A 13,285-nucleotide genomic window follows, 5' to 3' on the forward strand; every position below is an offset into this window, starting at 1 on the left:
TAATTTGGATCAGTTTGTAGAGATCTGTTTTCACTTTGACAGAAAAGTCTTTTTCTGTTGATCAGTTTATAAAAAAACAAATTAAATCCACTGTGATTCAATGTTGTAAAATAATAAAACATGAAAACTTCCAAGGGAGGTGAATACTTTTTGTAGGCACTGTATACCCATTAACACATTTCACCTCCTCCCTTGCACTCTGTCTCTGTAGAAGTTAACTTACAACCAGCAGGAATTTAGTGGAGACAAGTGTGAGGTGCTGCACTTTGGGAGAACAAATTAGGATAAGATTTACCTATATTTGGTTACATACTGAGATGTAAGATCGGACAAAAGGACTGGTAATACAGATCCATAATTCCTTGAAAGTGATATCACAGGTAGATAGGGTCATAAAGATTACCTTTGGCCTTTGTAAATCACGAAACTGAGTATAGGAGTTGGAAATTGTACAAGATATGGGTGAGCATAAATTTGGAGTATTGTGTGCTTTTGCATTTTGTTGCTTGTCCTCATACTTGCTCACTGCCCTCATTCCTCTTGACAGCCAGATGACATTTTCCACAATTTATATCCACAGCAACTCCTCCAGCCTTACCTCATTACAGATATTCCCTTTGTCTGTTGCATCCAGCACCCCCGCCCCACCCGTGTTTCTGCAACTTAAACCTAACTTGTTTTCTCTTTTTTATCCACTTCTGACAAAGGATATTCATTCATTCGTTTTCTCTTTCTGTCTAGTCTTGGTGCTTCCAGCATTTTTTTCTTAACTTCATATTTCCAGCATGTGCAATTTTGTTTTGATTTTCATTTAATGTTTTGAGTACTTTTCTGTAAGATAAAGCCATGGTGTCAAACTGACAGCAAGATAGATGCTTGTGCCTCTATTAAGTTCAAGTCACTAACCTGCAGAATTCTCTTATTTTTCGCCTGTATGCATAAAATAGGTAGTAAATATAACTGGATAATTGCATTAAACGGCTGTAATGGATTAAAACCATGTTTGTTCAATATTATCATTGCATTAACAGTTGTAGGGTTGCTGAAATTCTATTGCATTAACCTAGATTTTTTGGTCATAATAGTCCTATCCCACATCATGTGCTCAATGAAATCAGGATTATTACAATTACTGATAATTTGGGGAAAATTGCATACTCAATTAATTTTCTTAATTTGCAATTGAATTCTTTTTGCAAAGCTATTCTGATTATGGTGACAAAATATCATTTTATATTAATGATTTGTGATTCCTTGTAATTGTGTACCAATTTATTAGATGGTGAAACCCTTGTGAATGTTTGCTGTGTGCTGCAGTTGGTATTGTGAGATGATTTTTTTTGACATTATGATCCAACAAGCTAATATGACACATCACAAAATACCTAAAATCTGTTGGAATTTAAGTTATCTTTTCTATTTAAAGCAATAGTACAGAAGAATATTATAAAAAGGAAAAATAACTTTCTTTTCTTTTTTTAGAGTTGATCTGTGGAACAGTGAAAACCTGGTACAGGATATCTTCCTTGGTGAGATTAAGGTTCCTGTGAAGATTTTAAGGAATGATAATTGTCATCGAGCTTGGTAAGGGTTATGGCAACACTGGAGAACCATACTGAGCAATCCAGCCAGAGTGAAATTCTGTGATGGGGCATGGAGTTTTTTGACAGATTCTGTTGTGAAACATGTCCCTGCTTGTAACTGTATATTTACACCACAGTTTTGCATAAAATGGATTCATGAGGTAGATTTTGCGAAAGAGGAGACTGGAATTTTTTTAAAAGCTTGTCTTGTTATTTAAGGCAATAAGAAATAAATGCCATCTTTCACCAAAGCAATTGGAAACAGGATGGAAATGCGTGGCTGCAACATGTTGCACTTTGTTCCATGTTTAATTAGAAAAACATGGAAAAGTACAACATCTGGAAGAGTTGACTAAAGAGCTGGAATCTTTAGTAGAACTGAGTCTAATTAATTTTGAAGAAAAATGTGTTGCTCCATTGATTTATTTTGACCCTGTTTCTTCCTTCCTTACTCTTCTACAGAAACAAACTGTTTACCCCATGAATAAATTGCCTGGGGAGAGTACATGTAGAACTTGAGCCTCGATGTACTACATTATTACAAGCCATTTTAAACATTGTTGTTGCCACCTATGCCTCTGCACAGAAACGTTTTGGCTAAGTGCTTGGGCTTCTCTGAAGTGTGCCTTGGGGGTTGAACTATGGTAATTCTGGGGAAAAATGTAGTTGTGAAGCACATCTTTACCTAGTGTTCAGGAAATGAAAGCTGTTGCTTCTGGAAAACGTATTGACCTTAAAATAATTTCACATATCACATTGTGGCACTAGCTGATTGACCCTTTTCAAAAGAATGTCCCAGAAGACCATTTTTGGATTTTTGTCCCAAATCATCTATGGATTTGGTGTGCATGGTGGCCATAGGACACACTAAATGTCAAATGATACACAATACATAAATGTATGTGTGTGAGTCATATACAAAATTATCCTGTGTGGATGAGATGTGCAGATTAGTTGTAGGCTATCAACACTGAAGCAGGCCTTTGACGAAAGAACGTCATGGAAGGCCTGTTTCATCAGGCATGTTCTCACTGATTGGCCTCTTACAAAATTGGCACATAACTCTCCACCCACCTCAGCTATTTTTTCAGCATTTCTTCAGACTGTATTGTTTACTTATCACATCAATAATTACCCATAATACACAACAGTAATTTACTCACATTGTTTGTGATGAAAAAATCTTTTGATTATTTAAATTATTGCATATCATTGAGAATCAAACAATAAACTGATGCACTCCATTTTTATTTGAAAAATGCAGAAGCCTGCCCACACTATAAAGACCAGAAGACGTAGGAGCTGAATTAGGCCATTCAGCCCATTGAGTTTGCTCCACCTTTCCATTGTGGATAAACCTGGATCCCACTCAACCACATACACCAACCTTCTCACCATAACCTTTGATGCCCTGACCAAGCAGGAAAATATCAATTTTCACTTTAAATATACCTACGATCTTGGCCTCCACAGCTGTCTGTGGCAGAACATTCCACAGATTCACTACTCTCTGGCTAAAAAATGTCCTGCTTACCAATGTTCTAAATGGTTGCCCTCAATTTTGAGACTGTGCCCTCTACTTCTGGACACCCCCACCGTAGAAAACATCCTCTCCACATCCACTTCATCAAGTCCATTCAACATTCAGTAGGTTCAATGAGATACCCTGAATTCTGCTGAATCCCAGTGAGTACAAGTCTAAAGCTGCCCAACACTCCTCAAATGTTAACTCCTTCATTTCTGGAATCATCCTTGTGAACCTCCTCTGGACTCTGCATTGACAACACATTCTTTACGATATGGGGCCCAGAACTGTTGACAATACTCCAAGTATGGCCTGACCTGTATCATATAAAGCCTCAGCATTATCTCATTTTTATATTCTATTTCCCTTGAAACGAATGCCAACATAGCATTTGCCGCCTTTACCACAGACTCAATATGTAAATTAACCTTCAGGGAGTCTTGCTTGAGGACTCCTAGGTCCCTTTGCACCTCTGATCTTTGAACCTTCTCCCCATTTAGATAATAGTATGTACTTTTATTCCTTTTACTAAAATATATTATCATACATTTCCCAGCACTGTATTCCACTTGCCACTTCTTTGCCCATTCTTCCAATTTGTCCAAGTCCTTCTGCAATCGCATTGCTGCCTCAGCACTACCTACCCCTCCACCCATTTTCGTATCATCCACTAACTTTGCCACAAAGCCATCAATTCCATTATTCAAATCATTGACAAACATTGTGATAAGTAATGGTCCCAATACTGACTCCTGAGGAACAAACTAGTCACTGGCAGCTTACTAAAAAAGGCCCCCTTTATTCCCACTCGCTGCTTCCTGCCTGTCAGCCATTCCGCTATATATGCCAGTATTTTTCCTGTAACGCCATTGGATTTTATCTTGTTAGGCAGCCTCACATGTAGCACCTTATCAAGTGCCTTCTGAAAATCCAGGTAATTGACATGCACTACCTCTCTTTCGTCCACCCTGCTTGTTCCTTCCTTGAAGAACTCCAACTTGTCAGGCAAGATTTCCCTTTACAGAAACCATGTTGACTTGGACTTATTTCATCATTAGTCTCCAAGTACACCGAAACCTCATCCTTAATAATGGTCTCCAACACTTTTCCAACCATGGACGTTAGGCTAACTGGCCTGCAATTTCCTTTCTTTTGTGTTCCTCCCTTCTTAATGAGTGGAGTGACATTTGCAATTTTCCAGTCTTCCAGAACCCTGCCAGAATCAAGTGATTCTTGAAAGATCATAACCAATTCATCTATCTCTTCAGCAAACTCTTTCTGAACTCTGGGATGTAGTCCATTTGGTTCAGGTGATTTATCCACCTGAAGACATTTCAGTTTGCCTGACACTTTTTCCTTTGTAATATCAATGACACCAACTCTTCTTCCCTGACACACATGGACCTCTGGCAGTCTGCTAGTCTCTTCCACAGTGAAGACTGATGCAAATTAAGTTCATCTGCCATTTCTTTGTCCCCTGTTACCTCACCAGCATCATTTTCCAGTGGTCCAATATCAACTCTCACTTCCTTTTTACTCTTTATATAACTGGAAAAACTTATAGTATCCTGCTTTATAATATTGGCTAGATTGCCCTCTTATTTCATCTTTTCCCTTCGTATGGCTTTTCAGTTGCTTTTTAGTGGATTTTAAAAACTTCCCAAACATCCAACTTCCCACTCACTTTTGCTACCTTATATGCCCTTTCCGTGGCTTTTATGCAGTCCTTAACTTCCCTTGTCAGCCATGGTTGCCTACCCCTGCCATTTGAGAACTTCTGTGGAACATATCTATCCTGAGCCTTGTGAACTATTCCCAGAAACTTCAGCCACCTCTGCTCTGCCGTCGTTCCTGCCAGTATCCCCCCCAGCCCACCGATCCATCTGGGCAAGCTCCTCTCTCATGCCTCTGTAATTTCTTTTATTCCAATGTGATACTGATACACGTGACTTAAGCTTCTTCCTCTCAAATTGCGGTATGAATTCAATCATATTATGTAAGCTCCCCCATAAAATCTGGATTATTACAAAACGCCCAATCTAAGATGGCCTTCCCCCCACCCCCCCGAGTAGGTTCAAGCACAAGCTGCTCCAAAAAGCCATCTCGTAGGCATTCAACAAATTCCTTCTCTTGCTATCTGACACCAACCTGATTTTCCCAATCCCCTTGCATATTGAAATCCCCATTACAATTGTAACATTACCCTTATTACATGCCTTTTCCAGCTCCCTTTGCAATCTCAACTCCACATGTTGGCTACCATTTGGAGGCCTGTATATGATTCTCATAATGTTTTTTTTAAATTCTTGCTGTTTCTTTACTGTACCCACAAAGATTCAACATTCTCTGACTCTATGTCACCTCTTTCTAAAGATGTAATTATATCTCTTGCCAACAGAGCCACACCACTGCCTATGCTGTCCTGTCTGATGTTTCAATACAAAGTATATCCTTTGATATTAAGCTCCCAACTATGACCTTCTTTTAGCCATGACTTGGTAATGCCCACAACGTCATACTGACCAATCTCTAATCGTGCCACGAGTTCATCCACCTTGCATTGGTTAGAGTGAATTTCATTTGCCAAAGCTCTGCTCAACTTCCTATTTCATCTGTAACCTGGTGTAGCCTTGGATGACCTCCCTTACCATCCACAACACTCCCAGCTAACATTTGAAAACATACCTAATCATACCTCTTGTATTCACATCCAAGTCATTAATACACTTTGCTGGTTGTTCGTCGTTTCCAATGACATTTGTCTGTGCAGCTCATCAATTGTGTGACTCTGCAGTACAATTCTAGAAAGGTATGAGCATTGATGGTGAGGGCAGATAAACCATGCAACCACTGTTGGAGCACTAGACCTTGATCTGGAGTTACACATCGATTTCGGTTCTTTGTGAGAATGGGACCTGCTATCAGGATCTCATGACTGGCTGCTTTTCAATATCCCAATGACACGGCCTGGAAGACTAGTGTGCCTTCACGGTGCCGAATTTTCATGGCTGATTCAAGGCTGGTGCCACTGACTGATGAAACGGGGAAGATCAGATGGGCTTTCTGCTGGTTGTGTGACCAGAGACACAGAGCTCGGAAAAAGCGACACAACAGACTTTTAACACCATAAATCAGCAGTTGTTTTGCTGTGTCTCCTTTCTCGCCATGAAATTGGGACACCTTTTTTCCCTTATTAGGAAGAGAGTGAGCCTGCGGTATGTCAAATACCAGGTGAACGAGTAGTCTTTGGGGTACTGGAAGTTTGTGTCTTTATTGATGCTTTACTGCACGCTTGAGTGCTTGGTGGGGGGGCGGGGCGCCAAGGATTTTTTGCTGGTGTGGGAGGGGTGCAGTTGTTCCCTTGCTGCTGCTTGTGTGTGGGAGGGGGTGCTTTGGGGCTCTAACATGTAACTCATTCATTCTTTGGGAAACTTCTCTGTTTTCGTGGATGTTAGCGAAAAATAAAAGAATTTCAGGATGTATATTGTATACATTTCTCTGACATTAAATTTACCTATTGATATGGAGATTTTTCTCCTCTCTTGAGCAACGACCAGATTTGCATGGTGACTATTCTCAAAATTGTTGGAGGCTCATCTTACCAGGGCATGCCATCCAATCCGGTCCTGAGCACTCCGCTCAAGCTGCTTATAGTGTCTATGAAAAGTATTCACCCCCCCCCCCCAGAAGTTTTCATGTTTTATTGTTATACAACATTGAATCATGGACATAATTTGGCTTTTTAAAAATACTGACCAACAGAAAAAGACTGTTCCGTGGAAGTTTTGCTTTCACACAGTCCTTGAACCTCTTGCGGGGTCGCCACCTGTCTCCTCTTCCTTGCGACAGTGTTCCAAGTAGCAGTTGTTTGGGTATTCTGGAATCCCTGGGCTTGCAGGATCATTGCTCCTGTGCTTGAGCTGTCTGCTCTTTCATGGACTTCTAGGTTAGTGACATGGTCCTGCTGACAGATGCTCAGGATTGATCTCAGGAAAGGTTCCAGCACTTTAAGATACCTTCTGTATATGGAAACAACAGGAATTCTGCAGATGCTGGAAATTCAAGCAACACACATCAAAGTTGCTGGTGAACGCAGCAGGCCAGGCAGCATCTGTAGGAAGAGGTGCAGTCGACGTTTCAGGCCGAGACCCTTCGTCAGGACTGTATATGGTCCAGGTTTCACAGCCATAAAATAAACTACTAAGGACAACTGCTTTATACTTTGAGTTTTGTGGCTTTTCGATGTTATGCTGGTTCAATGCAAGTGGGTGCAAGCACCTGAAGACTTGACTGGCCTTGCAAATCCTAGTACTGATCTCTTTGTCTAAGGAGCCATCACTAGAAATAACACTTCCGAGGTATTTGAATTCCTCCACTGTTCTGAGCTGTGTACCATCGACGCAGATATATGGGGTGGGGGCAGTAGACTCTGGGCCAGGTTGGACCAGGTTGTAGGCTGATGGTGAGGCTAAACAGACGAAGGGCTTCTGCAAACCTATCGAAAAGCAACTGAAGATCAGCTTTTGTGTGAGCCATAAGGGTACGATCATCAGCATATAGGATTCTTCAATGCTATTACTAATTGTTTTAGTACAGGCTTTCGAGCAACGCAAGTCAAAAAGTGATCTGTCCATCCTGTACCTTATGTATATGCCACAGTGTGTGGTGCCAAATGCGTGGTGTAGTAAGTACATGAGGAACACATTAAACAGTACAGGCACCAACACATACTCTCGCGTCACGCCACTTAGAATACTGAATGGCAGCATAGTTTCCCCATTCAGCAGAACAAGGCCACTCATGTCATTATGGAAGAGACGGATGAGGTTGACATATCTGCAGAGGCACCCAGGTTTTGACAGCACTCACCATATGGTCTCCCTGTCGAACATCTTGCAGACTTTGGTTAAATCTACAGAGACAGCAAGTAGTTGCAAATTCTGCTCAGTACACTTTTCTTGAATCTGACGAACTGTGAAAACCATTTCGATAGTACTACAGCCTAGGCGAAAGCCACAGTGTACTTAAGGAAAGTTCGCCTCTGATATGTTGGCGATCAAGTGGTTGAAGATAATGCAAACTAGATTTTTTTCCCCTGACGGACAGGAGGGATATGCCCCAGTAGTTACCACAGTGAGCTTTACTACCTTTGCCCTTGAACATTGAAACAATTATGGTGTCCTGAAGTCCTCGGGCATTTCTTCTTCCTCCCATTTGCTTGTCAGGATGTCGTGGAATGCTGTGTGTGCTAATGGCCCTGCTGACTTAAAGAGCTCGTTAGGAATTCCATCCCTCCCAGGGGCCTTACCAGAGTTCGTCTGAGAAATGACTTTCCTGATTTCATCCAAGGTAGGAGGGAGGTCAAGGATGTCGATAACAGGCTTCTGGGGCAAATGATCAAGCATGATTGATCTATAGTACCCAACTTGTTGGGTAGGCTGCTAAAGTGTTCTCTCCATCTCTCATTGATGTTATTCCTCGCCCTGTGCAGGGTTTTACTATCTGCCAATAAGTGGAGTGTGTACATAGAACATAGAAATCTACAATACATTACAGGCCCTTCAGCCCACGATGTTGTGCCGACCATGTAACCTACTCTAGAAACTGCCTAGAACTTCCATGTACCTATCTGAGAGGTTCTTAAAAGACCTTATTGTATTCGCTTCCACCACCGTTTGCGGCAGTACATTTCACGCACCCACCACTCTGTGTTTTAAAAAAAAACAACTTGCCCCCAACATCTCCTTGGTACCAATTTCCAAGCACCTTAAAAGTATGCCCCCTCGTGTTAGCCATTTCAGCCCTGGGAAAAAGCCTGTGGCTATCCACACGTAAATAACAAACATTCTAGTATTGATTCTGTGGCATCAATCAGAAAATAAAAACCTACTTCTACTGCCTAAACACTGCACCTATGAATCTACTGGGGTTGTCTGTTGTGACTGGTGCTCCCAATGTGGTGCCTTACATTGATGAGGCCCATCATAAATTAGGGCACCACTTCGTCAAGCACCTCTGCTCCATCTGACAAAAGCAGAACTTCTTGATGGCCCAACATTTTAATTCCCATTCCCGTTCTGATGTGTCAGTCCATGGCCTTCTCTTGTGCCACAATGAGGCTGCCCTCGGGGTGGAGGAGCAACCCCTTACATTCTGTCTGGGTAGCCTCCAATCAGATTCCTTCCTGTCCAGCCTTTTACTTTTCCTACCCACCTATCACCTTTAACTATCATCCTTCCTCTCATTCCCACCTTTGTATTCTGGTATCTTCCCCCTTCCTTTCTAGTCCTAAAGAAGGGTCTCGGCCCAAAACGTCGACTATTTATTCATTTCTCTAGAAGGTGCCTGAGCTCCAGAGTTACCAGATTAGAAAACATTTGACAACCAGGCTTCGATCCCAGATGAGCGCAGTGCCTTAAACGCTCGCTCTGATCATCAAAACATGGAGGGACCTTCACAAACTCACACAGCCCCTATGATCCTGTGATTTCATTTTCTAAGGCAGACATGAGTGCATCCTTCAGAAGGCTGAACCCACATATAGCGTATGGCCCAGACAGGGTATCTGACCAAGTACTAATCTTTAACCTCTCACTTCAGCATTCTGACATACTTCCTTCAAACAGACTTGAATCATACCGATGCCCAAGAAGAACATGCTAACCTGTCTCAATTACCATTTCCAGTGTCACTTTATGCTCTGTGATTAAGTGCTTTGAGAGGTTGGTGATGAAACACCAACTCCTGCCTAAAAAGAGCCTTGAATAGAGTCCAATTTGCCTACCATCATAACAGGTCAACAGCAGATGCCATTTAATTGGCTCTTTATTCAACCCTGGAACATCAGGACAGTGAAGATGCATACATCGGAATGCTCTTCATTGACTACAGCTCAGCATCCCCTCAAAAATAATCAATAACCTTCAAGGCCTTGGATTCAATACCTTCTTGTGCAAATGCATCCTCGATTTCCTCACTTGCAGACCCCAGTCAGTTCGGATTGGCAACATCTCCTCCACAGTCTCCGTCAGCACAGGTGCATCACAAGGCTGTGTACATTTGTGCCCTGCTTTACTCGCTTTGTACTTGTGATTGTGAGGCTAAGCACAGCTCCAGTGGCATATTTACATTTGCCAGTAATGCCACTGTTGTTGGCTGAATCAAGGGTGGTAATGATCAGCATATAGGAAAGAGATTGAAAATCTGGCTGAGTGGTACCACAACAACTTCTCTCTCAATGTCAGCAAGATCAAGGTTATTGACTACAGGAGGAGGAAACCAGAGGTTCATGAGCCACTCCTCATTAGGAGTCATAGGTGGAGATGTCAGTAACTTTAGATTCTCTGACATTATTATTTCAAAGGATCTGTCCTGGTTCCAGCACATAACTGCCATTACAAGGAAGGCACAGCAGCGCCTCTACTTTCTTCGAAGTTTGCTAAGTTTTGACAATTTGCTTGAACTGGAACTTCTATAGATGCACAGTGGAGAGCATACTGACTGATTGCATCAAGGCTTGGTATAGAAATACCAATGTCCTTGAAGGAAAATCCTACAAAAATTAGTGGACACAGCCCAGTCCATTTCTGCCCACAATGCAGCACATCTGCAAGGAGTGTTGTCACAGGAAAGCAACTCCCACCCTCTGAGCTATGCTGTCTTCTCACTCCTGTCATCAGGAAGAGGTATAGGAGCCTAGGATACTACACCTCCAGGTTCAGATTCAGGTTTAGGTTTAATATCACTTGCATATGTCATGAAATTTGTTGCTTTCCAGTACCCTTTCCACTGCTGATCCCTCAATGACTGATATGTGTTCCCTCTACTTCCCCTGCCTGAAGTCCACAATCAGCTCCTCAGTCTCACTGTTGTTGAGTGCAAGGTTGTGGTTTTGACGTCACTCAAGCAGTTGATCTATCTCGCTTTTGTACACCTCATCATCATCTGAAATTCTGCCAGCAATAGTTGTGACATCAGCAAATTTATAAGTGGTGTTTGAGCTGTGCCTAGCCATACAGTCGTAACTATAGAGAGTAGAGCATTGAGGAAGCACACATTGGCGAGGTGTGCCAGTGTTGATTGTAATTGGGAAGGAGATGTTATTTCTGATCTGCATAGCCTGTGGTCTCCTGGTGAGGAAGTCAAGGATCCAGTTGTAGGGGGAGTTAAGAGGCTCAGGTTTTGAAGCTTGTTGATTAGAACGGAGGGTATATTTGTGTTGAAAGCTGAGCTGTAGTCAATAAACAGAAGTCTGACGTCAGACGTCTGAAGTCAGAAGTATTATTATTGATCTAAGGCAGAGTGGAGAGCCAGTGAGATTGCATCTGCTGTAGACCTATTGTGGTGACAGGCAAATTGCAGCAGCTCCAGGTCCTTGCCTAGGCAGGAGATGATTCTGGCCATGACCAACCTTTCACAGTTCATCACAGTCGATGTGAGTGCGACTGGTTGTTATTGAGACCGTTTAGCCTGCTTTTCTTGGGCACTGGTTTGATTGTCGCCCGTCTGAAGCAGGTGGAAACCTCTGACTGAAGCAGTGATAGATTGATATCCATGAATACTTCCGCCAGTTGGTTAGCACAGGTTTTCTGTAGCCTTCCGGGTACACCATCAGTGACTGACGCCATGTGAGGGTTTATCCTCATGAAAGATGTTCTGACTTCAACCTCTGAGATAGAGATCACAGGGTCACCAGATGCTGCATACCATAGATGTAGTTTCAAATTTTCCATTTCAAAGTGAACATAAAAAGCATTTAGCTCATTTGCAAGTGAAGCACCACAGCCATTCATGTTAGGTTGTGCCTTGTAGGAAGTAATGGTTTGCAAATTCTGCCAGAGCTGATGTGCATCCAGTTCTATCTCTAACTTTAATTGGAATTGTGTTTTTTGCTCTTAAGATAGTCTTTCATAGGTCGTACCTGGATATCTTGTGTAGGTCTGGCTCATTGGGCTTGAGTGCCACAGATTTAGTCCTCTGCAGACTGCGAATCTCCTGCTTTTCGTTTGTGTATGTCTGTTATGTTATCAAAGGCACGCACTTATCCACACAGGTCGTGTTGAAGTTGGTGACAACTGTGGCATATTCATTCAGATTCAAAGGTGTATCCCTGAACATTGTCCAGTCCACTCACTCGGAGCATTCCTGTAATCACTCCTCGGCCTCACTTGACCATACCACCTTGTCTTCACCGGTCTTTAGTCTCTCCCCGTGCGGCAAGGTGTGGGTATAGGATGGCATGGTAAGCTTTCTTGAGCATGGTATAATAGGAGCAGTTATTACCCTTCAACATTCAGGCTTCTGAATCAGAATGGATGACCTTATTCACCCAACACTGAACTTATTCCACAACCTATGAAGTCACTTTCAAGGACTCTACAACTCCTGTTCTCAAGACTACAGTACTTATTTAATTATTATTATTTTGTTTTTCTTTTTGTATTTGCATAATTTGATGTCTTTTATACGTTGGTTTATTGTCTTTATAGATTTTCATTGACTTTATTGTGTTTCTTTGTAATTATTGTGAATTCTAGCAAGATGATTATTCTCAGGGTTCTATAAATGTACTTTGCTAATAAATTTACTTTGAACCTCTTTGAAGATCTTTGTGAATTTATCTATTGCAAACATAATTGGCATTTTCACATTTATATTTCAAACTGCATCAGATAGTTCCCCACTTTCTTTCCCATTTTCTTCTTATTGTACTTTCATCTTTATTTTCTCTGTGTGTGCATGTATGTGTAATGTATCCAAGAACTTTTCAATATACTATGTGTCAAATTATTTCAGCCTTTTAATTTTGCTCACTTAAATAATCTGTGGCTGTGTAAAAGCTTTCCCTGGGGAAAGTGGAAGCTATATTCTATTGCCAGTTTTGGGTGGAAACTAAATAATCATTTCCTCATTTTTATGTCAATTTACAGCAGTTGAGGGGAAGTTAAAATTTACTGTTGTCTAATAACACTAATGCTCTTTTATCAGGTTAATGTTATCATTATTATCTTGGTTTTCTAGTGGGCAATGTGATAGAGAGTGATGGAAAAACAAGCCTGATGTAGAACAGTGGCAACAGTTTCCATTTAAACATAGTCACGATATTAATTGCACTTTTGACCTGTGTGCAGACAAATTCTGATTATATAATTATTAGTTTTTGTACATTTTTCCAAGT

At 41.5% G+C, this 13,285-nt stretch overlaps 1 protein-coding gene across 2 annotated transcripts in view; it reads left to right on the top strand.

Annotated features, from left to right (window-relative positions):
* The window catches only part of rasa2 (RAS p21 protein activator 2), a 179,277-nt gene that overhangs the window by 127,344 nt on the left and 38,648 nt on the right, over positions 1 to 13,285 (top strand). For both annotated transcript variants that reach the window (XM_063045475.1, XM_063045476.1), the window contains one exon: positions 1,483 to 1,584. In XM_063045475.1, the coding sequence (XP_062901545.1) occupies positions 1,483 to 1,584 (102 nt within the window). The remainder of the gene's footprint in view (positions 1 to 1,482; positions 1,585 to 13,285) is intronic.

This window comes from Mobula hypostoma, chromosome 4 (genome assembly GCF_963921235.1).
Source record: "Mobula hypostoma chromosome 4, sMobHyp1.1, whole genome shotgun sequence".
Lineage (NCBI taxonomy): Eukaryota > Metazoa > Chordata > Chondrichthyes > Myliobatiformes > Myliobatidae > Mobula > Mobula hypostoma.